The sequence below is a fragment of the Pochonia chlamydosporia genome, chromosome 5 (assembly GCF_001653235.2).
Source record: "Pochonia chlamydosporia 170 chromosome 5, whole genome shotgun sequence".
NCBI classification, from domain to species: domain Eukaryota; kingdom Fungi; phylum Ascomycota; class Sordariomycetes; order Hypocreales; family Clavicipitaceae; genus Pochonia; species Pochonia chlamydosporia.
Genome location: NC_035794.1, coordinates 548,331 through 576,180, shown reverse-complemented (window position 1 = coordinate 576,180; position 27,850 = coordinate 548,331). Strand labels below are relative to the sequence as shown.

The 27,850-nt window shown below is 48.7% G+C and overlaps 6 protein-coding genes across 6 annotated transcripts; 3 read left to right on the top strand and 3 right to left on the bottom strand.

Moving 5' to 3' along the window:
* Positions 1-531: 531 nt before the first annotated feature.
* Positions 532-2,302, bottom strand: VFPPC_13849 (VelB protein; the record flags this gene model as incomplete). The annotated part of the gene is made up of 6 exons (XM_018291621.1): positions 532-790; positions 849-1,185; positions 1,259-1,524; positions 1,605-1,684; positions 1,742-1,796; positions 1,860-2,302. 6 exons carry the CDS (start codon positions 2,300-2,302, stop codon positions 532-534), a joined length of 1,440 nt encoding a protein of 479 aa, XP_018141472.1.
* Positions 2,303-6,884: 4,582 nt separating this feature from the next.
* On the bottom strand, positions 6,885-13,483 carry VFPPC_05479 (calcium channel subunit Cch1; the record flags this gene model as incomplete). The annotated part of the gene is made up of 5 exons (XM_018284669.2): positions 6,885-7,386; positions 7,469-7,558; positions 7,616-9,378; positions 9,453-11,831; positions 11,894-13,483. 5 exons carry the CDS (start codon positions 13,481-13,483, stop codon positions 6,885-6,887), a joined length of 6,324 nt encoding a protein of 2,107 aa, XP_018141471.2.
* A 1,266-nt stretch (positions 13,484-14,749) lies between these two features.
* VFPPC_13848 (PHD-finger domain-containing protein) lies at positions 14,750-17,206 on the top strand (the record flags this gene model as incomplete). The annotated part of the gene is made up of 5 exons (XM_018291620.1): positions 14,750-14,914; positions 14,988-15,082; positions 15,146-15,263; positions 15,329-15,427; positions 15,482-17,206. The coding sequence occupies 5 exons, from the start codon at positions 14,750-14,752 to the stop codon at positions 17,204-17,206; spliced, it is 2,202 nt and encodes a 733-aa protein (XP_018141470.1).
* A 1,672-nt stretch (positions 17,207-18,878) lies between these two features.
* On the top strand, positions 18,879-19,916 carry VFPPC_05478 (high mobility group, HMG1/HMG2; the record flags this gene model as incomplete). The annotated part of the gene is made up of 1 exon (XM_018284668.1): positions 18,879-19,916. One exon carries the CDS (start codon positions 18,879-18,881, stop codon positions 19,914-19,916), a length of 1,038 nt encoding a protein of 345 aa, XP_018141469.1.
* A 1,974-nt stretch (positions 19,917-21,890) lies between these two features.
* On the top strand, positions 21,891-24,737 carry VFPPC_05477 (DNA mismatch repair protein Msh5; the record flags this gene model as incomplete). Its single annotated transcript, XM_022428460.1, has 6 exons — positions 21,891-22,170; positions 22,228-22,484; positions 22,533-22,922; positions 23,040-23,132; positions 23,206-23,635; positions 23,683-24,737. The coding sequence occupies 6 exons, from the start codon at positions 21,891-21,893 to the stop codon at positions 24,735-24,737; spliced, it is 2,505 nt and encodes an 834-aa protein (XP_022284259.1).
* A 1,785-nt stretch (positions 24,738-26,522) lies between these two features.
* On the bottom strand, positions 26,523-27,452 carry VFPPC_05476 (hypothetical protein; the record flags this gene model as incomplete). The annotated part of the gene is made up of 1 exon (XM_018284666.1): positions 26,523-27,452. One exon carries the CDS (start codon positions 27,450-27,452, stop codon positions 26,523-26,525), a length of 930 nt encoding a protein of 309 aa, XP_018141466.1.
* Positions 27,453-27,850: the final 398 nt, after the last annotated feature.

Sequence of the window (27,850 nt, the reverse complement as noted above, 5' to 3'; positions counted from 1 at the left end):
AGGTTATGACTTTTGTCTGCCTAGAAATCCACTAACATACTTACCTACCTAGGTAGGTAAATGTCCATCTAGGTTCTAGGTAGGTAGTTTCTGGGCGCTTTGGAGATGTCATTCTCCATCAGCTACTACACGCATAGATGGAAAAGACTGGTCAACATTTTATATTTGAAGTTGGTATCTGAATATTGTAGAGTAGCAATGAATAACGAAGCCATTTTGAACATTTTCCCTGGTGTAGGGCTTTCCTTTATGTAGAACATTCGCGATTTACATGTCCATCTAGTAGATGAACACGCATATGGCAGCGTTCTGAAACGCCAAATACCTCGGTTCTGCCATAATACTCTGTATGCTTCTGTTTCCTTCTGTTTCCAACCCAATTGGTCCCCTGCCAGAAGCTGCTTGCAGATTTTCAATGAAGTTTGCATAAATGTGGCCACTGCTTGGCATCCCGAGTCAATAGAATATGTATGATCATGAACTTATGCGTGCAGTATAGCTGCAGTGTCGAATGATAGAGAAATGCGGCGACTAGTCACCGTAATCATCGTCATCACCTCCCTTAACATTTGAGTCTTTTCGGATTGGTATTTTGATTCCTTGGGTTGCAAACGTCTTGCTCAGCGGAGTGCTTTCACATACACCCGGGAACTTCTTGGCCGAATAGACATTGAAGGTGTCACTGAAGCAGCAGGCCAAAATTGGAGCCCTGCTCTTGTTCACCTTTGGTGTCCCCGTATCACGAGGTGTGCCATCTGGCGGCCCAACATTGACGAAAGAGAACCGCAAGCTGGAGTCATGAAGTTAATACCAACTTAACGGCAGAGCCATACCAGGGGTATTCATACCGAAAAGGACCCTCCGTTCGAACACTGAGGTCTTGCAGAACAAACCATATTCCAATGCGGTCCGTCGTATCACTGAGGCGAAACGCGCTAGCTGCCAAGCTGCCAATCAAATTTCGTGTGAACATACCCTGTGGTTGCCCGCCGACCATGGCCATCCTCGCCAAAGTATTGTGATCTTGGACATAGCCTGGAGAGCTGGTGGATCCATTTCTGCTGTAGGGAGAAACAGTCGTCTGTGACGGCAAAGGGGCGACAGCCCCTTCTGGGCGGTATGAGTGATGATGGGGGAAGTATTGTTGGGGTGGACCATAGGAGGAATTTTGTGTATAGGATGGCACTAGGACAAATAGTTCAGATGTGTCCAGACTTCTATATATTTTGAGGCGGCAAGGCATCGACTTTATACGTACCTTGACCGTAATTGCCTTGCATTTGATAGTCCTGGACATAGCCTACGGTTTGAGGTGAAGTGTACGCTTGGTCCCGATTAGATGGAAGGACGTGCTGGGTGTATTGTGCCATCCCCGCATCGCCTCCGTTCAGGGTCGTGTACGAATACGGAGTTGTCGATGAGATCGATGGGCTGCCTGTAGAGGACCGCACAAGATTGACTTCTTTTGTGCCGTCATCACTCCAAAGATCGACATTGAGGACAAACATTGAGTGGTCAATGTCACTAGCAAGATGTGAGTTCAGTCAGTTTCCTGAGTTTGGCACGCCGCCGAGGAGATGTAACGCATAGGAAGGGAGACACACTTGCAGTCGATTTCTTTTCCGGTGGCAATATCTGTAATTATTAGACGAACACACGGGGGCGGAGTGATGGGCCGTCGATCCTAAATGCCATTGAGAAACCGTGTTGACTATGACACATGGTGAGGAATACTATATACCTTATCACCAAACCCGCACATTCGGGCTCTTCGGGGTTGCTGGACGACATCCAGTCTTTGCACTCGTGTTAGCATCCACAGCTAGGAACGGGCTTCACGAAACAATGACAACACTGACTGATACTTGCGTCCGGTAGCCTCATCAATCTTCGAAAACGGGGCCAATATCTGCTGAGAGTTCCCAGGAGGTTTCCCCGCGGATACAGATGTTACAGTCCCAACAGGGCCCGGCTGCGTGTCTTCTTGCCTGGAGTGTGCAGGAGGAGGTTGCATCTGTGGAGGCGGAAGATGGTGCTGAGACAGAGAGGCGTGAGACTGGGCTTGCTGATGAGCCTGTGTGTTGGAGTGAGAATGTTGAGGTAGTTGCCCTTGGGCCTGGGTACTGGGCCTCTGATGTTGCATCTCATTAGTACTATGCTGAGAAGAACGGGAGTGAGGTGGTGGCAGTTGTTGATGGCTGTAGTAGCCGTACATCGGAGGACCAGATGTTTGGTGGCCTGAGCCCGTGGTTGAAGTTGATGGTGGGTAGGAGCTGCCTGGCAACGGTAATTGCTGTGACATGTTTGAGGAGTATATGCTGGGTCCGAATCTTCTGAAGGGACTATGGTCAACGTCTGGGGCGTCGCGATGCCGGTTAGAGCAAACCCCGATCTCCGAGATGCTTTGCGGCCGTAAGGACAGCCGTAGATCGAGATCACTGATGTCGCTCGAAATGCTGTCTCGAGGCAAGGACGCTCAACGAATTTGAGTGCGTGCCAGCGAACCCGCGCAGGCTCAAGCAAGCTTAGGCACAGCGATGTGATAAACTGACTGAATACTCCACCAACAACAAACAGAAAGGTTGCCGATGGCGCGAAAAATTGGAGGCACAGGGTTGTGTTGTGGAAAATGGCGATGACACGGACAACTGCGTGGAAGGGGACAAAATATTGATAGGATTGACCAGATGCCAATCACGAAGTAGCATTCATGTACGACAGCATGAAGGTTGATTGGGGGTTTGGGGGCAGCCAAGCAGGCTCAAGAGCTGGCACTGGGTCCATCAATGTCTGGTTCTCCCAGCCGTGCTCAGGCTCCTCAAGCTCCCACCAGACAAACCAGACCCTGTGCTGCTTGTGGACCAGCCGCAACGGGTCAGCATTGAAGGCCTGGCTCCATATTCCAGGCTTGCAGGCGCTTCAATGTTGGGTCAAGCACTCCGTACGTGCCGGCCTGTCGCAAGTCTGGTACCAGACTCCAGTCAAGAGCCAGGCTCCACGTCTGGACCAAGAACTGGTCGTCACAGCCATTGGCCCAACAGAGAACTTTGAGAATGCTGCATGGCTGGGGCCATGATGGCGCGTTTTGTGGAGAAGCAAGAGCCAGGCTGTCCGTGTTGAGCACTTACTAAAGTGTGCTAATACTGTCTGGTATGCCAGGCAGTGGTTCCCTTTGGCGGACATGGAGCGAAACATTGAACCTGCGGCGTCGAGAGCCTTGAGGTAGTGAGATCAGACAGGCTTACTTCGTGCAAAACACAACTGGTCTACGGAATAACTTAGTACATTACGGAAGACTGGAAATAGACTGGGCGTTTGGCCGCTCTCAGATTCGAGGCTGCATGAGTCTGCATTGAAACAATGGTACTTGAAACCTAGGGCTGCCCCCGGTTGATCGTGACCACCGAACGCGCTGTAGCTACCTTCTGAGTGCATTGGAGGCATCCATGTCAAATGGATTCGCTGTCGGTAGGGATCTGGTATCCGTAGAGCGTCTGGTGGAGTAGCTTTTCAAAGTTGCCATCATGAAATTGATCCATCTCAAAATGTTTACCCGCAGCGCCAATTTCCGTATGCATGTTAGGCCGACATCAGACCACCAGAGCCAGCGCAGATCGGTTGGTTAACCAGCACAGCAGAACCAAGCCAGAACAACTTGACCCGTTTTGAGGCGCTGGGTGTCATTATTTATGTACCTAGGTACCTAGTATGTAGCCCCAGACCAGACTTGAGCCCACCAGACACAAGTGCACATGCATACACCTGCCCGCCCATGACCGTTCTCTAGCTGCCTTCTAAGTTTGGGAGCGGTCACATCGCCGTGCTTGAAGCAGACGAGAGAACTTCTAGGTCCTACAACGCCACACCTTTAAACTTGAATTCCTACGTAGGTACTTGTGATAACTTACGGAGTACCGTGGCTCTTTTGGTCTTTCGAGTGTGGATCTGTATTTAATATCTCGATGTCCTCTGAGGGACCTTGGGACAATCAAAGTATCAAGGTCATTTGGGGATACTGAAGACATCAAACGTCGGACAGCTGCTCATGTACGGAGTACATCGAGGAGGCTCCTTGGATGATGCTTGTGTTATTACCTGCAAATAGTAAGACCACTGGTGTACGCGATATTCGTCGCTTGGGTGGTTGTTTATATCACTCCATCTTTTGTATTCCAAGCCTTCCATTCTGCGGAGAAAGATCAACTATCCTTCCACGTTTGGTATTGGCATGTAGCAACCCAACAAGCCACCTGGCAATATTTGAACCCTGCTTCGACACCGCAGGCAAGGGACCAATATCTTGGTCGTAGAGAGTGGCTACGGCAGCGGCTACGGCTATCATCATCCCTGTCAGGGAATTGGGCCAGAGCTAATTATATTTTGAGACTGGTGGCTGGTTGTTGCAACGTTGGACAACGGCCAGAGCACCGATACATTGCTCTTGCACATCAAGGATTGGGAGTCGGAAAACTGAACGGTCAAGCTTAACTCTTCTGGAGAATTCACTTCAGATGCACCCTTGGTATAACTTGCAGACCTGACACCTTTTGATTTTGAATATTCGAAGTGCTGGGTTACGCCTTCAAAGATTTCCACCGGCCATGGCTACCTCCCCCTACCTCCCTAAGTAGCTAGGTGCCTAGGTAGGCAATTGACATTCAATGCTCGCCGAGCATGCTTGTCCTTGACGGAGGCGTCTAGGTGTTCAGTGACTGCATGAGACGAGTATTCATAGGTTAGGACATCTGGAACCTGATGCTCGGCCACGCGTATCATGTCAGGGCGAGGTTTGAAAGACTTAGGAACATCTGGACTTAAGATTCCCTTGTATTAATTATAACCAAAATTGTTTTGAGGATTCATGCATTTTCGAAGTCCTAGCCGCCATCGATCGTTCTGAGACAAAATACCCCTTAGTGGGAAATTGAAGATATGGCAGCAATCTAGAGTCCTTTGCCCGAAGGGACAAAGCATTTTCGATGTCTGGATAACCCGCGGTGAGAAGAACAATGCTGAAAGGTACGCCCGGGCTCCTACGTGAATGATGCAATGGAGACCCTAATCGTCCATGTGCGGCCAGCCGCAGGGAGTTGGTCGTTAACATGATCCTGAGTGAATTCTCTCCTCGACGCTTCTCCAATACACCACAGGGCGGGGCTCCAAAACGCTTAGCCCGTTAGGAAAGCATCGCCTCTCTTCTTCTAGTATTGCCAGAGATGTCTGCCTGGATATTATATTGTTGATAGAGGCTTCTGTTGAGGGTATAATGTGGAACGGCGTCTCCCTCTGAGGGCAGTCTTGCGACGAAGTAGTTGATAGCCATGATCTGATTGAAACCCTGCGACTCCGGGGTCGACAATCCGAATCGGAAGAAGACCGGAATCGAAAGGAAGTTGCCATAGTTAGTACCGATCTTGCGGCCGTATACTAAGTGATATTCTCGCCAGCGAGGATAGTAGGTAAGATGTGGGAGTGTTTGCTATGAACGAGGAGCAAGAATTGTGCTGGACTGCACCAATTTTGTGAACTTGCGACCGTGAGGTTTCGACGAAGAGTCTGACTTTGAGAACTTTGAAATTGCATGCATTTCAGTAATGCTGTTGATGAAGGCAAGAAGTCGCTGTATCCGATATATATGCGTGCATTTGATGCCTTTGTGCTCGAAATGCCTCGCAAGCTCTGGAGCGACCGAAGGATGCCTCACCACCCGACAAGAATGTAATAAAATTGAGCAGCTCCTCGCTGGCCTTTGATAGACTTTCTCTCTATCCTACCGCCATCCAGATGGAATTCATTGGGTTCAAAATTAATGGAACGACAAGATAAAAGGAAGCAGGGAGAAACCGCTTATTAACGCAAGTCGGTTTCGTACGAGTCGCCGCCATCGCACTCAGCCCAGCACTTGGCATCAAGCTATGGACACTTCCCTCAACAATAAAATCAAATGACTGAAGGTAGGTTCCTCGATTCGACAGCCTGGGCGAGTTAGGGCATCACCCCTGGCCACATAGCCTGACATTCAACGCCGGAGGGAGTGCCCTTCATACAAAGGGGAGCACAAATGTCATACCCAGTATCAATTTGGCTTTAGAATACATCGGGTTGTAACCAATAAATCGCAAACCATGTCAAGGTTGTATCCCTTTACTCCGCACATCGAGACGTATTGTTCCAGCTTGCCATTCGTGGAGATGTGAAGCAGCCTAGTGTCATGCCGCCCGTAATGTTTCAGGGTCGCCCTGCATTCGTGAGACAATTCACGCGAGGGCCTCTGGGCGAGCTCCTTCGGATGCTCAAAAACTGAAACACCGCTGCACCACCTCGCATCAACACCAACAAGCCCGTGTGAGATGCATGGAGACTAAGCACCCAGATATGCTCCGTACACCCGAATGCAATGTCAGCCCGCTCGTGTAAGAGAAGAGTTTTCAGCTGCAGCGTGACAATCCAAATATTACGGTGAAGAAGTCACATGCATCTCAGTTGAGCTACTCGGAGTAACCGCAAAGTTCGCTCCAGAGACAAGTTGTCGTGCGCGAGGTCAAAGCTTGATCAGTTGTTCTACGTTCTTAAATGGCTTAGGAAGGCTTCCCATTGAGTGGATGGTACTTAACAGAGAGATGACTTCTTTCCCTCCGTTTTATTTGCGGGCAATGCTTGCCCAGGCTAATAGCACAACGCCGTTTTCTATGTTTATACCATTAATCATTAAACTCTGACTCTGCTTCTTGTCCCCTAGTATCAATTGCTCCTTCATGCCTGTTCTGTAGATCAATGGGCAGCTCGGCGTCATCCTCCCATCCCATCCCATCCCATAAGGACTATCCAACTTTGCAAGTCAATGCCGCCCGTCTGAAGCACGGAGTATGCTACGGGGTTGTTCTTCACCCGAGGTCTCCAAATCGGTATGAACCTCTATCCGGTCTCCGCAATGTCGCACTCCGTCTGATGCTCTCCATCCACACAGAATCATCAAGCATATCCTGGGCTTCGGTTGGACTTACCGCGCTGCCGCGATTGTTTGTGTGGGATGCCTCTTGATTGTGCACTTCTGGCTCGTAAAGTTCAAAGCTGAATCCAGACGTACTGCCTTGACGAGGAGCTGAAGTTTGTGATGACCGGGGGTATGTAAGAGGATGCTGATACGTGGTGTCGTGAAGACTCAGGTCTGTCTGACCTGTTTCGGTATAATGCCCCGTTCCTTCGCCCACGCTGAGCTGCGTCCATCGCGGCTGGTCTTCAGATGCTGCATCCTTCCCTTGATCCTTCATAAACCCACCACTGGGTTCATCTACCAAAATATGCGGGATTGTCAGCTGTGGAATCGCCGACATGCGGGACGCGTGCTTTTTCTCCATATGCTTCTTAAATTTTCTCGACCAGTATCTTAGAAGACTGAAGTTAGCTCACATCGTTGCGCACCCCCCAGCGTTGTCAATGTCTTTGCTTTATGTAGGCTACGACTTACAGCGTATCGAAAAAGCCCTGGACAACCTTCCGCCGTATTTCTTCATCCACACGTTGGAGTCGAGCTCGGCGCCGCAAAAATTCTTCCAGCCTAAGCAATAAGATTAGCGTAGCCTTGAGTTAGGGAGATCCGTGGGCATCGTCATACTTTAAGCTCTTGCTGTCATTGATGATGTTATAGTGAGCAAGAATTAACAAAACATCCGTGAACGCGATACCCCTGTCTGGGTCCGCTGATACCAGCACTTCTCCAAAGAATATTTTATATCTGCGGCGACGCTCACGAACTTTTTCCACGTCCAGCTTAGCTAATCTCTGATTGAGCTTGTTTATGTCGATATCATTGTAAAAGTTCGTCGTAGCAATCGACATGTGCCGCGTGGATTTCGAGTCATCGCGCACGTCCTCCAATATTTGCCCAATTGAGTCCTCGGGCTGGTAAATTCGCATCTGAAATACGCCTGAAAGCTCTCCCAACAATCGCGGGAATAACTCTTTGGATATGAAGCCTGTTCCCGCAGGATCCACACTTCGCCACGCTTCTTTGAATCGCCTTATCTCGTCTCGGTCAACAACTGCCATACCACTGGACCGTTGGTAGACGTAGCTGAAGCTTTCATAAATAAGAGACACAAATAGATTGACGAAAATGTACATGCTGATGATATTCCAAGCGACGAATAGAAAACGGGCCCACGCTTTGCTGCCACAGTCGCTGTCAAAGAACTTGCGCTCTTCAACACAGAGGGGCGGGCGGATCTCGGCATAGTCTTCCATGATCTGGTTCCAACCTTCCCCCAAGCTCATCCTGAACAAAAGAATAAGAGCCTTGGGAACACTGCGGAAGTTAATATCGCTTGTCTCATTGTCTCCAAATCGTGTAAGGCTGAATGCCTGTGTCATTGCAATTGCAAAGACGAGAAAGCAAACTAGCCAGGTCGCCAATAGATTGCCTATAGTTGTCAAACTTGCTGCGGCTGTCTTGAATAATTGATCCAGGGCATCATTCCGCGGTATCAGGAGCAACACGATGGCAACTAGAAAGAATTTGTGCAATTGAACTGACGCATCAGCTCTGGCGTCTGCAATCATTAGTACCATCGTAGCCACGAATGCCCCGGAAACTGCGAGAAGTGAATAAAGATCCCAAGAACTTTTCCGGAAACGAGTCCATCCGAGCCCGGTGATTCGAATAGCAATGTTGCTGAGATAGGTCAAAATGAAGATCAAAAACATGACCTCTCTAGTTTTAGTCCACCAGAATGGCTCTGAGCTGAATTCCGTCATTAGCAACAGAGTATGAAACACCAGCACGATGGTAATGGCCTGATACCATTTTCCACGCTTCTCAATAGCTCTTTTGTGGCACCATTTCTTCCAACTCTTCTCACTTTCGCTGTACGAGCTTTTCGACGGTGATATCTGACGTAATAACTTGCGAAGCTCCAGCCACGACCGCTGTTCTGCAGTGAGGAAGGCGACTCCCGTTTGTTCGGTATAATTCCTCATGAAAACGGATATAAACAGAGTAAGGACAAAAACTGTGGCTAAGAGATTGAAAACAACGAAAAAAAGCGCATTACCCTGGGCCACCAGGTCCTGAGGCTGCATCCCTCTACCCACGATGGCTTGAGCCGCAAATGAGACGTCAGTCCAACCCTCCTGGCTAACAATTTGAAACAAAGTGAAGAGAGACGATCCAAAGTCGTCAAAGTTGAAGTAGGGATTGGACGCAACGCGGGGAGCTAGCATTGGCCAGTTGTTATCGAAAGGAGTGCTGTTATATTCGCCGAAACATGCATTTAGACTGTCACCAGCACTAGAGTCGCTACAAGCAACCATCAGGCCACTGAAGAGATTCAAGCCATATATGGCAAATGGGATTAGCAAGGAGATTGAAATTAGTGCAGCCTGAGTCGAAACATTAGCATCTCTAGACGTTCATACGCTGCATTTGAATGAAATCCGAAAGGATCAACACGTACTCCTATCAGCTTCCACCAGCCAACAATGATCAAGGAATGGAATGTGTCTCTAGCGCTGTCGCTGACATTCAGTAATCGCAGTGCTCGCAAAGCTTTGAACGCGCCAACAGCCCTCGATATGGCTCCGTCGTTGATCAAAAGCGTTATCACATTGATCCACAATGTCACAAGGACGATGCCATCAATCATGCCCCAGGAACTACGCATGTATGCGTTTGGAGTCCAAAATAACCCGTCTGCGATTACTTTGATGGCAGCCTCGATGGTAAAGACTGACGTGAATGCCAAATCAGTCCAGACGTACCAATTCCAGGTACTCAAAGGGTGCTTCTCTCTGTATTCCTTCTGGTAAAGTGGGGTAGTGACGCAGGCCAAAATCACCATTGCCACGACGATAGCGTACACTAGAGCAGAGAAGATATACCACGCTATCTTATTCGGCTGCACACCATCGAATCGCTCGAATCCTCTCGCAGGGCCGACTAATTTCTGACAGAGCCTGCGAAGAGGATGTTTGGGCTTGAAGATATACAAAGAAGTGTTGTATCGCGGGTGCCGAGAGAGATACTCCCTTTGGGCTTTCCTTCTAGCAGACGTCGCAGAAACAGCTTGTCGAGCCATTTGCCGTGGGTCGAGTGTTTCATTCGCACCGTCAAATCGGATATTCGAGTAAAAAGGATTTGGCTCCTTGTGTTTGACCTTGTTCAAAAATCGCTTCCAGAATTTTGCAATCACGCTTGGTTGGACGTCAGTACCAAATAGAGTAGTTGTGCTTCGCTGTGGCATGACGGGTCCGTTTTCGTGAAGTTCATCTGAACCTTCATCGTCAAGGAAGTCTCGAACCACAGCATCCTTGAGAAGCATTTCCATCATCGCAGGGCCGTAATCTAAAGGGTCCCGGCGCCGGCGAGACTTCCCCAGGCTAAAAATTGTTGATAATGACAGATTACTAGGGTTGTGTCCAAGCTCTTTCCTCTGCAGGAAAGCTTTAACTTGTTCCAGTCGTTTCTCGTCTTCGGAGACGTCAAAATTCTCTTGGATAACCGCAATGAACATATTGATCAAAATGAAAAAAGAAAGGATAAACCAGCCTATAAGAAACATCGCGCCAACCCAAGCAGTGTTGAACCGCTTTGTGTGCGAAGTTACCGAGTACAAAATATCGGTCCAATTCTCGCTTGATAGGATCTGATACATTCCTAGAAACGAGTTGTAAATCGTGAAAAACGATATCCTGTTCAGTTCGCCTCCGTCATCATACTGGGGAATCTGGCCCCGAAAAAGTTGTGCTGCAAAAATTGCGACCAGAAAAGTCATCAGGAACACAAACAGCATCAAATTTGCAATACCGGCCGCGTTTCCAAGCACAAGAAGAATGAGCTTTCGAGTAACAGGAATCGCCAGTACGATTCTGTACACTCGAACAATTTGGAACACGGTGAGCCATGAATATGCCCGAGTGCTCGGAATTGGTGGGATAAGTATGATTGTTGTTGCAACTGCTAGGAAGAGGTCAAAAATGTTGCGCCAGCTCCGTAGAAATCCCCTCCAGCCAGCAGCAAATCTGATTAATATTTCGAGGTCAAGGAGAACCGTTGCGGTCACCTCCGCTATATGTATGAACTCCTCTCGTGAGTGCGACATTTTCGAGCTCCTCAAAGACTGGCAAAGTAATGCGAAAGTAATAATTAGAACCCAGAAGGCTGTGGTTTTGTCGTATATTCGTTGCAGTGGAGACGATTGGCGAAGTCGCTCGTCCGCCCGAGAGGGTACAGACGGTTCATTATCCACGGTAAAGGCGCTAGACTTGCTCTCTTCGCGAATGACCTGAAATGACGAAGTAATGACCGCAATGAGCAAGTTGGTTAGCCATAAAAGCATGATCATTATCCCCGCCCCAAAGAACAGAGCGGCCTCCAAATAATCAGATGCCATTGTATGATACATAAGGTCGGAGAAAGTGTTGGCACTCATTATGACAAAGACAAGTTCCAAAGAGTTGGCAATATTGTCAAAGTTAACGGTACCGTTGAACGGATTATGTTGCTGAAGACAGATAGACCCTCTCGGGCAAATGAATCCTTTGCCATCCCGAGCCCCGTCCACGAGACCGTCCAGCGATTTAGAGGCACCGAATTTCACCCATGGCAAAGTTCTACCGGTTGAATTGTCCAGATAGCCTCCACAAAATTGCATCTCGTTGGTGTACGATGCTGAAATATTCTTGGGATCGGATGGATCCAGCCAGACGCACTGCCGCTTTAAGCTGGACTTGAAACTCTGTATCCCGATGATCGCAAAGAGTAGCCAGAAAAATACAACCAGGAAGGCAATCCGCACTAGAAGAGGGGCAGCTTTCTTTAGACTTCGCAAAATGATCTACAGTATGAGCACAATTAGACGAGCAGCACAGCTGATGAATGTACGGGGAAGCTCCTTACCGCAGTGCCATGAGTCAAAGCGAGCAGCCTCAATATTCGGAGACAGCTGAGCATTTTGAACACATAAATATGATGTCCGCTTTCGATTCTTGTGATACCCAGTATGAAGGCTATCCAGAATGACACAACAGCCACAAAATCCAAGCGATTAAACGAGTGTCGTAAGAACGCCCGTCGTGCCAGCTGGTAGCGCTGCTGATCCTCGATGGTTGACGGCAAGGTATTGGGGCCTTGCATCATCGTTGTAAGCGAGCGGGAAATAGTTGAATGTTGAGGTTCGATTTGCGAGCTGCCCTTGACAGACTTTTGGCGTTGTGGTCGAAAGGCAGTTCTGTATTGTTCTACGATGGCAGCTCTAATGCCCTTTTGGCGATCAATCGTGCTATACTCAGCAGCGTTTAGAAAGAACCCTGAAACAATAATACGGGCGATAAGCTCTAGAGTGAATACAATAAAAAGTCCAAGCATAATCCAGTCAATGGTATGTTTGCCCCATTGAGCTGGGCGCTCGTTGCCTGCGAGAAAGACATTCGGGCCGGATTCCACAGCCAAAAGAATGGTCTGCAGAACGATTAGGATAAGGATGGAGGGCTCAGTGTACGGGTTGACCAGCAGACTGCACAGGGAAAGCCTAATTTGGCTCTGCGGAGAGAATATTCCCAACGAGTGGCCTTTGAGGGGGTTGGGCGGAGGGCCACCGGATGGGGAGAGGTAGGACTGGTCAACCGCATCGACCTTCTCTGGTGCTAGCTGAGCTGTCTGTGATGGATAGGAGGTGTCCACAAGCATTGACATCGCAGGACTCCTTTCCCTTTCATGCCTAGATGTTCTGGGAGACCGTGACTGTTGTGTTGTTGCTCGATGATCCAAAAGCTCACTCTCCCCGCTGATGTTCACCACTCGTTGGGACATTGCACGAACAATTGAACCAGCGCGAAGGAGAGCGCCTGAAGGAGACGTGGACCGCGAGACTCGATATTCGCCGGGATCCAACTTGCCACCATAACTCTGCTGCCTCCCTCGTGAAGTTTCGTAGGATTGGACATGATGCCCGGAGTTGTCTGACAGCCGGTTCTTAGTCGGGCTGCTGCCGAACTCTGACACTGTCTGAAAACTGTTCCGAATGTTGGGATCATGATTATCAGCGGATAAAGATCCTGATATAGGTTGTGCTCCAGCCGTAAGAGGTATTCGGTCGGAATCATCGTAGTCCGTGGCCGTCGGTTCTTCCATGTATGCTGGACCTTCGAAGGTGTTGACTGGACGAGATGCATGACCATGCTCATCTGGGAGAGATGATCGAAAATCAGGCGGAAGAGCGGCTTGCAAAATACTGGCGTCTATCGGTGAACCAGAACCCAAACCATCGTCGGATTCGTTTTGCGAAGTATACCAGTATGTCGACTTGGAAGGAATACTATCAGTCACACCTGGCTGCCGGCTATTATGGCTTTGATCCGATCCGTCTTCACGGTATAAACCATACACCGGTCCATCGGCCGCATTCCCGGTTGGTGGGAGGAGTAGATCTTGTAGAGGAATAGATTGGCGACGCCGTGACTGGCTGCTTTCGGAATGGTTGGAAGCCATGGACTGTGTAGCTGGCCCTGATCTTAATCAGATTCAGGTAATATGATCAAGGGTAAACATCTCGATAGAAGGATTGTCTCTCTTGTCGCGCTAGAAAACGCTGTCCGCATGGTCAAGAAGTACACGCTCTTCGATAATATGGCGGTGAGGTCGCTCAGAGTTGTTGTATAAACCCCGCGATTGGGAGGAGCTGGTTCCTCTCAGGCTGATGTTGGATTCAGTCTTCGAAAGTCGATGGCGGCGAACGCTGTACGCCTTTGAAATGGTGAGGTGCCTGTGGTGGCCAGCTTCAGGAATACAGTGCCGAATATATTTCATGTTGCAACTACCCTGGCGGCATCAAACATGGATCGTACCTGCAAAAGCCGGTGGGCGCTTGTGGAGTCAGGGGAGCTCCAACAGTGCGAATGGATGACACACGCTCGTAACACTGACTTACCCCTGGGCCATGCAGATGCAATTAGTGTCTGGTGGCCTAACGAGTCCGGAACGTTGACCAGCCAATTGACCTTAGCCACCAGACAGGCACCCGAAGTCAGCGGTTGCAATCGCAGAAACACCAGCCGAACTTGGTTCGCAAGTAGTCAGGTGCCTACCGGCTTTACTCTAGGTAAGTAGATAAAGTACTTAAGTAAATTAGGCTAGGCCATCACGAACTCCAAGACTTGAGTACCTACATGTAGGTACTTAAGTACTAGGTACCTAGGTACTCAATCTATGCGGCACAGATGTCTGGTTGGTACCTAGGAGGTAATTGGGTTTTGCCTGTGGCCTGATCTTGGTTGTCCACTTGACCATTGAACCAAGGTGACCAGACAGCTGCATGTTGCATGCATACACCTACCTAGGTACCTACTTTACCTAGGTACCTTGGAAGGTATATCATAGGTTTCAGCTATCACCAGCATGCTTCTCAAGTACCCAGGTACGTACGTACGCAAACAGATCGGGCAACTTCCCGCCCAAAGCTTCCGATGCCTGTCGCACCAGACTGATCACAGCACTTGAGCTGAGGCCCCATTGCGCATGGCATCAGGGAGAAAATGCTGACATGGACATACCCCACATGCACCAGGCGGGAAACGCCTGGCCTGGCCCAGCCCAATGCATGTGTGTGGCACTAGACTTGTCACAGGCGCGCGTTGGCTGCGACCCCTGTCAAGTTTTCATCCTTTGCTGCCACAGCTCCAGACGCATTTGACATCCAACTTCATCATCCAATTCATGCAGCATTTTTCCCCCAGTTCATTCCGCAGGACAGTTGCTATGCCGTCGCGCAAACGGATAGAACACCCGACAGGTAGTGACAGCGGCGATGAGCTGTCGTCTACTCTGCATCATATTCGCAACATGTGGCAATTCGCCAACTTGTGCCAATGGATATACATGTTTGGAAAGGCTGCAAAGATTGATGATGCCATCGATATCGAGGTAGGAGACCATATACCCGATGATCTCTGCTACCAATATTATCTGACTAAAATCTGTATCTGGCATCGTTCAGGAGATGGAAACGGATTGCCTAAAACCGCAACAACCGCTGCTCTCGGACATAGCACTAGCTTTGCTCAAGCTGGTCTCCTCACATCGTGGACTTACGTGAGTTCTCCAAATAGACCCTAGCTAAAATAGGTCTTTACGTATACTGACGCATATATCAAGCCCAGATGTTCTGGATGATCAGCTTCGGAAGCAATTTATGTCCAAAGCATCGACTCAGAACCCTTTTAGTAATGCGGCCGAGCATATGACATTCAGTGGCTTAGATGTCTTTACAAAGGTATTTACAGCTAGCTCAGCCAAAGTTGAAATTGAACTGCTATATAGTAGCTAAATCATGTTTAGATCAAGGTCCTTCAAAAGCTAACGCAATGGACGATGATACACCCCGAGCGCATTCGGGAGAAGATGTCAGAGCAGAAAGACGTTGAGCAAACCGATTGGGTATGCGGCCTCGCCATGTTTCGATTCCCCTCACATTTTGCTAATCATCTGCAGCGAATCGAGCCCTACGGGTGGGACAGACACGACCGAGTATACTACGTATTAGACGATAACAGAATATACCGACTGACGGAACCACCAAGGGACACGACGCAGCAGAAATCCAAAAGGACGTCTCAATATGGAGCTCGTCGTCGAATGAGGAAAAGGCAACGTGTAGCATCATCAAGTGAAGACGAAGATGATTCCGGCAACAATCGTCACACATCACAGCCTCCCGAAGATGATCTTGTGGGCGGATCCTGGGAATGTATTGCCATAACATTGCAAGAAGCTCGAGCTTTCGTGGAAACATTGGTTAAAACGCGTGACGAAAATGAAAAGATTCTACGCAAGCAGCTAGAAACACACTTACTGCCAATCTTAGAAAGGCAAGAAGAAGCCATGAAGCGGAGAGAGATTCAGCGAGAACGAGATCTGCTGAACCTGGCCAAGATGGCAAACGCCAAAAGATCGAGTCGAATTGCTGACAAGGCGGAAAAGCAGAAGAAGGAGTTAGAGGAGAAGGAGGAGCGGCGTCAAAGATTGGCCGCGGAGAGAGCCGAGCATCAGGAGAGGTTGGCCCAACAGAAGCTCCAGCAAGAACGCGATTTCCGAATGTTTGCTCGGCAACGTCGCATGAAGGAGAGAGAATCTCGCCGCATCCGCCATGAAGCTGAGCTGGCACACCTTTCTGAGGATAGCAAACACGCTCTGGAGGCGACGCGTATTTCTGAGCGGCATCTTCAAGCCGAGATCCAGCGAAATCGACAGGCCCTCAGGGACATTGAACAAGAAGAAGAAGATTGGATTTTCGATTGCGTTTGTGGACTCTATGGCCAGGTTGACGATGGCACTCACAGTGTTGCTTGTGAGAATTGCAACGTATGGCAGCACAGCAAATGCTTAGGCATCAGCGAGGACGAAGCAGACCAATCTGAGTTTCACTTCATTTGCTCATCTTGCAGGCGCCGAGAAGAAGAAAAGAACAAGTCACCAAAGACAATCATCAAAATTAAGGTTCGGCCGTCTAATGCCTCCACCACCACTTCAGCAGAAGGGAACGCAGCGTTGAAAGTGCAGCACGACCCAACCACCTATAAGCAGCAAGATCGACCTTTACTCGACCTACCAGCTAAGGTGCAAGAAGATGAAACTCAGCATCAGCCGGTGAATGTGGACCTGATTGAAGCACAACATCAAACAACATCTGCACAGCCTCCTACGGTAAACCTGCGCCAAGTAAGCGCAGCTCTACCAGCCGCAGTTGAACCACTGGCCAACGCTTCAAAAGTGGAATCTCTTGATACACGCGGCTTGATGTATGGACCAGGAAGTCGACCCATTTCGACGTCCGATCCAGCTGCAGCTAGGCAAGACGCCATAGGGAATGTGCAATCTCAAACATCCTCTCAATCCCATTTACCAACTTGGAAGACAAAGGTTCCAGATAATTCGGGCGAGGCTCTTGGTTCGGCGTCACCTTCGAGATCTAAGGAGTGGAAATCCTCGATCTTATCTTTCAAGCACAATGGCCACTCTCCTTTACTACAACAATCACCAGCAACCGTCACGCTAGCACCACACACAAAGACCACCGTGGCATTTGAGGAAGCTGCTGTGGAAAGGCATGCACAGTCTCTGCATGATTCACTGTCACGCTCTACCATGTCAGATCCACACTCGCAAGGCTTTGTACAAACGCCAACGTTGCCAACAGACCAACACCAAAACGGCTGACGCGACAAAACTGCGACGGTTACTAGTACTGACGACAGGTGTGCTCCATATTGCATAGTCGTTCCTGCAAGATGTTGGTAAGTCGGGGAATTAGTGACTAAACCGGCACTAATGAACGGTCCACCAACAGCGACTGTAGTCTCGGCTCCGCGTTTGCATTCATGACCATTCTTTAATTCCAGTCGGTATCATTATTATTATTATTATTATTGAACACGAGGGGAAATTGTAATCATTTCAAGGAGGCAAACATAGCTGGGTAGTCAGCCTGTCCCACATCTACCTGAAGCATGCCTTTTTGTCTCGGTCTGTTCGAAAACTCCAGATATCGCCTTTACAACAACCGGTTATGATCTCGAGCTGAGCCATGTGACCCGGTTTACAATTTTAGTAGTTCTCATAATAAAGTGTATCCGCTCCGTCCCAAGGGCTATTCTAACTCCTGAAATTTAACAATAACCCGTTTCGACTCTTCATATTTACATACCTATCTTCGAAATAAACTTTGTTGCCTCAAAGACAGCTTAACTGGCCAAAGCCAGATAAATTAAGATGTTTCACATGCTCTGCGCAACTTGCGGTCAGAGAGTCAAGGTAAAGCAACTGTGACCTCATATTCTAACCACACGCTATTCGTGCAAAATATAGCACGCTTTGATGCTCTCAAGACCCCGATGGCTGACCCCAAACAAGGGGTGCCTTGTCAAGACCACTCTTTGGCACTTGGTCCGTCTGGATTGTCCGCATAGTGGTCTGTTTCATGCCGCACAGTCCACAACGGTGTATTCTTTGTGGCCGCATGCGGCAGATTTGTTATTTTGATCACGAATTGTTTCTTCTGCATAGAACTATCGAGCAAAGGCGAGGATGGAGTGAGTCGTAGTGTTCCGGTAACCGAATCGCTCGTGCGGAGGGGGGTTGGTTTAGTTGACCAACAATACAACGTCCCAGAAAGACTGACCTTTCACTGATACACTTTCCTCTTTCTGGAGAGGCATAACATAAATTAAATAGCTCCTCCTCATCCTCAGTTTTGTTTCCCTGTGCATATTGTGTAACTTCCGCATCAAGTTTATCTATCAGCCGAACTACATCTTGAACAGCTCTTCCTTGTATCTTTTATTTAGCTTGAGTACATTGGTCCAATAGGCGACAGGTTCTGCCAAATTCCCATCTTTGAATCAACATACCTGTTGGAACGACATTCAGAAGCGGAATCGATCTTAGCATTCATCCTCATAATCTAGCAGGCACATACGTTGGGCTACGGTACTGACATAGACTCAATCCTACGAAAATTCTACTTGTGAGTACAACTCCAACCCGCCGTGCCTTTCCCAATTTTGAGACTGAGTGGAACTTCCATTGATGACTCTCAAGGATCACAAGTAGATATATCGGATTTACAAAAAGCAACGGTGCCAATTGCGATTCTTTTACCTTGTATGAACCCTAAACGTCGGTGGCGCTCCAGTTACTATCCTATATATCAGAAAACACTAACAAAACCCAGCTCTGATATCACGCTCGCAGGGTCTAGATGCCAGCAATATCAAGTCCTCGGGCTAGCTATACTACGGATAGAAACAGCGAGCATACTAGCCGTTCAACACTATTGGAAGCCACTAATCCTGGTATTCGTTCAATTACTCCAATGCCGACCCGAAACAGAATGACGGCACCAAAGCCCTTGACTACAGGCGGTGATCCTTTAATCAAGACAGCGCTTTCCATCCTCGCAGACCAGTATGTAGGCGAATACATCAACCCTGCATCATATGCCAAACGTTCGGTTGAAGAACGCAGAGATAAGGCAGAGAAAGACGGGGGGAAAATCACACGACCATTGAATTCATATATGCTGTATCGCAAAGCATATCAGCAAATTGCTCGGCGGGTACTCAGCAATGACCAACAACAGTTTGCTTCGCAAATTGTTGGCATATCCTGGAACGAATACGAGTCTCCAGCTGTGAAGGCCGAGTTCAAGACTCTGGCCAAAATCGATCACCAAATGCATCACAAAGCATTTCCAGACTACAAATACACTCCCACCCAAGGCAGAAACTCGAGGGGTAGTGCAACGGAGTCAAAGAAATTGTCAAGTTCAATGGAGCGACGACTATGCCGACGGACTGGTGGCAAAGCAGGAGCCCATGTGAGCTCTGGGAAGAAGGTTATGCGCTCGGGCAATACAGACGCGTTGGGGCAACACTCATCTGGTGAAGGCAACGTCAATTTCAACTGGTGGCATCAGGAGATGCCAAGCTTCACGGCTCCATTAATGCACCACAGTGGACCGCAAGAGCGCTATGAACAGTGCTTAATGCCGGATTCCACGTATTTCGGGGCTCAATATTCTGACGTCCTTGATGATAACACTTTCAATCATTTACCAAGGCAGGCAGTACAACTAGCTGCAAGTCCGCCTGAGGGTCTGAACTTGGATTCTTGCATTGACCCGTCACTGTTTACCAGATTCGAGAACATCAACGTATCCCAAAGTGGTACAAGATATATGGAATGGCAGCCCCAAGGGGCACTTGGGGCACCTATGAACCATGACTTTCACTCAACAACGCCAGATATGGGCATGAGACAGCAAACAGATCCGGCATATGAAGGGCAGGAGGAGTGGTCTGTGCAGCACAGTGACGATCGCCGGAATACCTTTGGTTGGCATACTATTGGCGAAAACAGAAACGGATAACGGACTTGTACTGCCTTGCTATGATAATTGCGAATGTTTTTAATTGACATCTGCCTGCTTCTTTGACTACCTAGGTATCTTGGTGCATGTTAGAGCTAGAGGCGGGTTTACGTTCGCCATGCCAGTAAGAGTAGTCCGAGAGGAATGGAGTGGTGTATGATCTTACTTCAAAACCGTGGCTCGTTCGAAATTGGACGCTGTCCGTTCAGCTATAATTAGTATTTCAAAGAACATTGAAACTCCATAAGTTCGCAAAGAGACTGTGCACATTCGCGTCCTGTGCCGCTTCCAGTGGTCGCTTCTGGCTAGCGCATCTCTTAGTAAGCCACCACCCTGTGGGCCCCAAGCCTCTCTTGCCAGAGTTCGACCACACAGGGTGGAAAGGGTAGCTACCTGGCTGATTTCTTGTCAAAACAAATTGCCTGCCAATACCCTGAAAATGTCGTGGGCTTCGAGGACGTTGACTTTCGCCGGAGTTGTCCTTCTGGTACATGCGTATGTTCTCACTTGGATATGCTTTGTGTGATGCTTGCTAACTCCCGCCCACCACAGGTGCTATTCGGCCCAAGAACACGCAGCGATCTCGTCAACTTTGAAAACACACTCGCAGCCAGCAGGAGCCACACTGCCAATTGATATCCGAATAGAAACAATTACAGCGACTTTACTTTTATGCGTGGGTATCGTGGTTGGATCCGAAAAGTTGCACCCGATACGCTGGCAAGTATGGGCTGGTAAAATCGAGCGAGAGGGGCGGACGGGGTTTATTGACGGCAATGGGCAGGTTGACAGAGACTTTCGGGGAAGCCCATTCAGTATTCTTGAGTCCCGTCCAGGCTTTCTTGATATTCGCAAGCAACGCCTTGCGTTTGCCAAGTGGGCGAAGGACAGAGACACGCAGTAGTAAATGGCCATGTTACATATTACAGCACTATAGCGCAACCAACCTTACTTCGTGCGCCAATAAATGTGGGCGCATACATTTCCAACTATGTTTTGTTTGTTTGTTTCTCGCTGAGTGTGGATATTTTCGTATGAAAGCCTGTTGTTATGGCCTTTTGGGCATTTATCCTGTCACCTCTCAGTGGTGCCAGATACAGCCAATATGACGACCGGTTTAGGAAACAAACAATTCCAGATGTCATCACTTTTCTTTCCCTCTCCCCAAACTTTTCCGGTGGATGTAATACACAGAATGGCTAAATCATGCGCACTCTGCCTCAGCATGCTTTTGTTGGCATCGCTCATGGCCAGGCGGAGAGAAGTTGCACTGGCGAAAGTTCTGCCAGCGACCTCGCTCTGAACCCACGTATAAATGCGTCTGGAAAGAAGCTCTCTTCTGCATACCTTCTTCCGATTCATGCTTTTATCTGCCTTGCGTCGTGCAAGGATAGCCTACTGTGGTAGCTTATAGGTCAAAGCCATAACTTCTCATTCTGCAATGTGTGAATGCTTCCATAGATCGAGATGAAATATGAATTATTCCCAAAGTTGGTAAACACAAGAGCAGCTGGTACCGAGTATTGTTCATGGACGACTGTAGTCAGAACTTGGATAGAATTGCAACACTTGCAGCCTCGATTAATGTCCCGAATGGAGTCGTGAAAAGTTCAAGGCGATTTGCACGGAAACCACCTACTTGGTACCTACCTAGGTAGGTGCCTCGTCAGGCAGGTGTGCTGGCCGGCGCTTGCCGTCTGGTACTTGAGTATGTTTTGGGAAAGAGGTGCCAGCCTCTTGCCATTCTATTCGCTTTGCTTCCTTTTCGCAGGGTTTTGCTTCCAAATTGCAATACATGTATCCCGGTACTCGTTCCACCTGTCCAGCTGACACGCTTGGATGAATATTTTCCGGCCTCTCCAAAACGAATATTTCATCAAAGAAGCATTAGCTCCGTAATTCATGTTTCTTTCCGGTGTCTCCAAAACTTCTATAAACCAACTTACGGGTGCCTTTGTCTTTTTTCGGCGCATCATGGATGCAGCTCCCATTGGGACACATCAACAAAAGGATGGCATTCGACTCCACGGCGTACCGCGACATGCCTCAGAGGTTACCATGGCAATTGATCTTCTCGACAATGGAACTATGGGTTGTGCGTTCTTCGATAGCAGGGATGATTCTTTGCAATTAGCAGAGGACGTTCCTCTGGCCAGTGTGGAAGTATCAAAGCAGTTTGTAACTCATGCATGGCCGACGTCACTGTTAGTTTCAAGTAGAGCTCCTTCTCAACTTTTGAACTACTTGCAGGAAAGTATGATGATCTCGTATCCAGCCTCGGTGGCTTTGTTGCTCTACTAATCATCAATAGGCTGGCGATCGCCTCAGAGCGGTGTCCGAACATTATCATCGTCAGCATTCTCAGCACCTGCGGCCATAGAAAGGCTTTCGACTTGGGTAACTGACCAACAGCCATCCATGTTGTCGGAACTTGGGGTCGCGCTTGAACCGGGGGCTTCCCAGCCCTCGCAAAACGACGAGGAAACACCACCATCTGCCTGCAGCTGGCTAGACACCGGCGAGAGAATTACGTACATGGCTGTCTCCGGGCGCAATTGCAATGTTTCTGTGAGTAATGCTTATGAAATGGCATTGACTTTTGGGTAACGACTGTAGCTCGGCTGTGCCAGCGCCGTTTTCTCAGAAATTCGTCGCAGAGCACTGATGACACACAACTCATCGCCCGAGTTATGGTCAGTTCGCATTACATCTATTAAGATTTTCAATCTGGCAAGTTACGTTGTAATAGAGCCAGGGGCCCTGCAGGCGTTGCAAATTATTGAGCCTGATCTTCATCCTAACAGTCACTATTGGGGAGGAAGCAGACAAAGCCAGGATGAGAAGCAGAGCCTCTCCATATATGGGCTCTTCCAAAACTTGGCCCATACTACCCAAGGAAGAACGAAGCTGCATAACATCATACTTCGTCCAGTCTCGGACATGGCGATTATAGAAACCCGCCAGCGGGCCATCTCTTTGCTTCTCCGTCCGCAAAATGCGGACCAGGTACGACAAATTATCGCAACCTTGACAAAAATCCGAAATGCCAAAATTTGTGCGTCACAGCTTCAAAGAGGCATTGGATTCTCCCTGACCAGACAGTCGTTCAGTGGAAGTGTCTAGGCGACACTTCGAAACTTTGCAGCTCAGGCTTTGAAACTCCGCGACCTAGTCAACGATCTGAGTAGTGACTGTGATGGTGGTTTCATCCGTACAGTACGTAGCCTTAAATGAAGAAGCTCGAGCTCTGTTCTCTTGTGTGATCTAGTCGCCAATTAATCCTCCGCAGACAAGTCTAATGTTTGACCGTGGCTCGTTGATGGCTGTTGGCGAGCTGATCAATAACACCTTGGACTTCGAGCGCTCCGAGCTTAGCGGCCGACCAACAGTCAGGCCCGGTCATGATGAAACTCTGGATAGATTGAGAAGAGACTACGATGGGATGAGTAACCTTTTAGAAGAAGTAGTAAAACGAACTATACATGCAGCGCCCCAATGGGCGGCTACCTATATCAAGTCATGCGTCTTCCTGCCACAACTTGGTTTTCTCATTGCTGTCGAGTTCGATCCAGCATCCGAGAAAGGAAAATATACTGGGGATGACCGTGACGATGACTACTGGCAGCAGAACTTTATCGCCGACGGTCTGGCTCACTACAAAAATGAGGATATGCGTTACCTCGATGAACAATTCGGGGATGTTTACTGTGAAATAGCAGGTATGACAACTAGATCCAATCACCTTGCTATTACTAAAATACCACAGACAGAGAGGTCGATATTCTTCACATCCTCTCCCAAAAAGTGTTAGAGTACAGGGAGGCATTATCATCCGCCTCGGACGCATGTGGCGATATTGATGCCATTCTTGCCCTAGCTCTTGCTGCAGAAAAATATAAATGGAAAATACCAGAAGTCACAGCCGAAATCGGAACACTTGAAATTGTAAAAGGGCGACATCCACTGCAAGAACTAGTTGTTTCATCGTTTGTTCCTAACGGTTGCCATCTGGATGGTCAGAGGCCGGGTCAAGACCGGTTGGCATGCATGCTCCTCACCGGGCCTAATCATTCGGGCAAGAGCGTGTTCTTGAAGCAAGTAGGGCTAATCGTATATCTTGCCCATATAGGCAGTTTTGTTCCCGCTGAGTCTGCCAAGATTGGTATCACTGACCGGATACTGACCAGAATGTCAACTCCGGAGAGTGTTTGCAGGCAAGAGAGCGCCTTTGCCATCGACTTAAAGCAGCTGCAGTCTATGATGAAGCATTCAACACCGCGAAGTCTCTTACTAGTTGATGAATTCGGGAAGGGAACCAATTCAGATGATGGCGCTGGGCTTCTTGTGTCCTTTTTGGAATACTTGCAGACGCTCCCAGACGCCCCGAGAAGTGTGGTTGCAACCCATCTTCACGACATTGTGGATTGCCACCGTTTCCCCCGAGAGGCAGGGTTCCATTTGTGTTTCATGGAGATACTCAAGGGCCGACAAGAGGATGCAATCACCAGCCACATAACATATCTATTTAAGCTTCGTGATGGCTCTAGCTCAGACAGCTTGGGGTGCCACTGTGCGACCCTGAATGGAGTGCCAGACGCTGTCGTAGAGCGCGCTAGAGTCATATCGTTGCTACTTGGTCGAAATGAAGACATCAAAGTCCCTTGCGCCAAATTATCTGCAGATGAAGAGTTACATCTACAGGTTGCCGAGAGGGTGGCTCGAAGATTCTTGGAAGAAAACTTCCACAACGCACAGAACGAGAAAATACGCCTTCATCAGGGCATTCGTGATGCATTACAAAGTGTACTCTCATTGTGTTAAGTACCTAGGTATCTGGAATGAGGCGATAGGCTGTGGAAAAGTGAAGAGCCATCACATCGAATGGGATATGCCTGGCCGAGGGTATTTACTGAGAAGACCCTTCGAAACCGTGCTACAAGGAGGGAACCTAGTTGCGACTAGTTTGTTTGAAACGTGTGATTTTGGTGTAGAAGAGTCCTCTTTTGGGAAGTGAAGCTGCCCTTCTTGCACTGAGGCCGTCGTGATTTTAATGCGCCATAATCCTAGCCAAGTTAAACCTGTTTCAGCAAAGGTCACTGGATATACTAAAAATTCAATCATGGCACTCATGTGGTTTCGATCAGCTGCCACTGTTAGCCACTCTTCTAATCGTTAAGAACCCTCCGGCCATAGACCAATTTTCCCCAACAGGACCTCAATTTCTCAGTACAGCGCAACTAACTGAATACCCAGGCTGCAACGTCCTGGGCCATCATCCTTTATTCATATCCGATGCCACTCTTACAAGCTCTCCATTTCAGAACATGTCAGCCGAAGGTTGTTGAAAGCTACCGAGCATGCAGTAGTGTGGTCAGCCACGCACCTGTCAGGCGAAAATCAGATAGACAAGTGATCCTGCTGTCGCTGCAAAATTAAATAGGCCGGACGAATAACTTGAGCTGGCCGCGGAACGTTGACCAAAGGAATCACAATTGGTTGCTTGTGCCTTCGAGCACGCCTGGTTGCTGAGACTGGCGCAAATCGAGGTAGCCGATGTTCCTAGGTCCCGACTGTCTCCATTAACCGTTGTGCCTCCTCCCCCCGGAACGTCAACAGTGACGGCATAACCGCTGCCACCGAGCTTGGTTAGACAAGAATCATAGTTCTTGGAGCATGCCCGAGCTGCGGATTCGCATTCGGCGCTGTTTGGAAAGGACGTCGGCGCATAAGGGAAGGAAAAATACGAGTTGGATACATAGGATGGTATAAAAGTCGGGTTGCCGCCTGATACACTGGTTGGAGCTGTGCCAGTGCACACTGCCCTGCACGAGACAACTTCGTTAGACAATAAAGAGCTTCCATATTTTGAAAAGATACCATACCCGGATGGACAGCATGCAGCGTTACTATTGGCATCAAGCGCACAAAGCTGGCCGCTCTGACAGCATATATCACTGAATATGACACCCAGAGATGTCGGGCATGGAAATGTGTTCCCTGGGCATTGTGCTCTATCGAATAAGAATTGTGTAGTCGCTGCGGTGTATGTTGGTGATGGTAGGATGCTCGATCTCTGGGCAGAGATCGTGCCTAGCCCGGCGCAAAAAACAGCTAGACTCCACTTTCCCATGGGATATGGTGAAGAGGAAACCCTTTTTGGTCGAATTACGAGGCAAAGCTGGCTGTCGTGGAACTCGCTCTAGATTTTGGTGACGTCTGATGGGAACGGCGTCACAATGTGTCTGGGCGACAGGTAAGTGAAACTGAACATAGAGACCCTCCTCAGTCAATGTGCTCAAATCTTTTGGCAACGACGGGGTTCGGAAACGTTAAGATTGTCTGTTGTGTTGGTATGTGATGTCTACGGTGTGGTAGCGACCTTGGTTGTGACAACTATTACACGATGCACATGCTTGGTGGTCTCTGCGGGGTGATGTCACCCACATGGTTGGCGCAGCAACTCTGACCACTTTCTTCAGTGCCGACTTCCATGGCTATGGTGGTACATGGCCAAAGCGAACCGCAACAGGATCTAACATCATATAGCTTCAACAAAATCAAGCAGCCACATGACAAGTTATGGTACATGTAATAGTTGACTCCTTATTAACAACCTCGTAAATGCTTGAGTATCAGTCTTAAACGATCTAACGCTGCCGTACTTGAATCTGGCAGTTCATCAGTGTAGGTGGCTTTCTCCAACTCTTCTTTGGCCTGCATGGCAAGCGGTTCGAGGTCGCCCCATACCTCATCAGTATAGGATGTCAGAACGTCATTCCACTGCTTAAGCCAGGTGCTTCGCGCAAGACCTGCGTCCGTCGTACCCATGATTTCCACGCTCCTCCCGGATTCTTCCAGCCCTGTCACAAAGTCTGGATTGAAGTTGAGAAGTCGGTCCCAGAATGGCCAGGCACTCCCGGATCCAAATAAGGCATCCTGAAGTCTTGCTGCCTCCAATGGTGTTAACTCCTCCGATTCGTCGACGGGGAACGAGTTTGCTATATCGGGCTGCAAAAGGAGCTCCACCACGTCAGAACCATCCAAGGCTTCCTGCTGCGTTATAGATCTGCCCGTAGATTGTGTGTCTAACGTGTTGGCCGCGTTCATATCAGCTTTTGGACTCTCCCCGGCTGCAAATGTCTCAAACGCATCAGTCATCCCGTGTGAACTACGATCCGACTTGAACGAGCGATTAGCCGGGTTGGAGGAATGTCCATTCCGCTGTTGTTCGATACCAAAAATCGATTGATGGGTCGTGATTTGTGCCGATGTACTCGATTCCCCTCCTCCCTTAGCATTCGAACTGATATTTGGCAACTCCTGGCTAGCCATTGCGCTATTGAACAAAGTTCTACCGGATGACTGGAACCTGTCAACCATCGAACTAGCATCTTTGCCTTTTCCTTTGTGATTTGAAAGCCCAAGATTCTCGTTGTCTGTCGCAGCTACACCATCCGTCTGTCCGTCACCTGATAGTGTGTGGTGAGGGTATGGCTCTTCGTCATTTCCCGCTGTACTATTTTCGCCATCGGCCATTTCTGGGGTGTGTTTCAAAGAATTGATCTAAATCCGTTTGAAAATTTGATCATAATACCGTCTGTAATGATGCAGCTGGCCGCTGCTGATCGCTGTTTCTTGCCTGTATGGTGCGTAAGAACGGCCAGCTGGCCGTGCGCTCTTCCCGTGATGGTGTATGGTTACTCTGAGCGCGTCGTGCGACTAATTCCATTGAAGGATAGTTCCCCATGATGAGGTGGCCGAGGACTTTGGAGAAAAATCAGGCATGTCCCCACATCCCGCAGAATTGACTTGGTCTCACATGTTTGCCCGACTGACACAACTCGTTATGGTGGTTTATGCCGCCACGAACAAAGAAATAAGAACTATTCGTACATGGCTCTTTTGCCTGCAGTTTTGCGCCGGAGGCTGGTTTC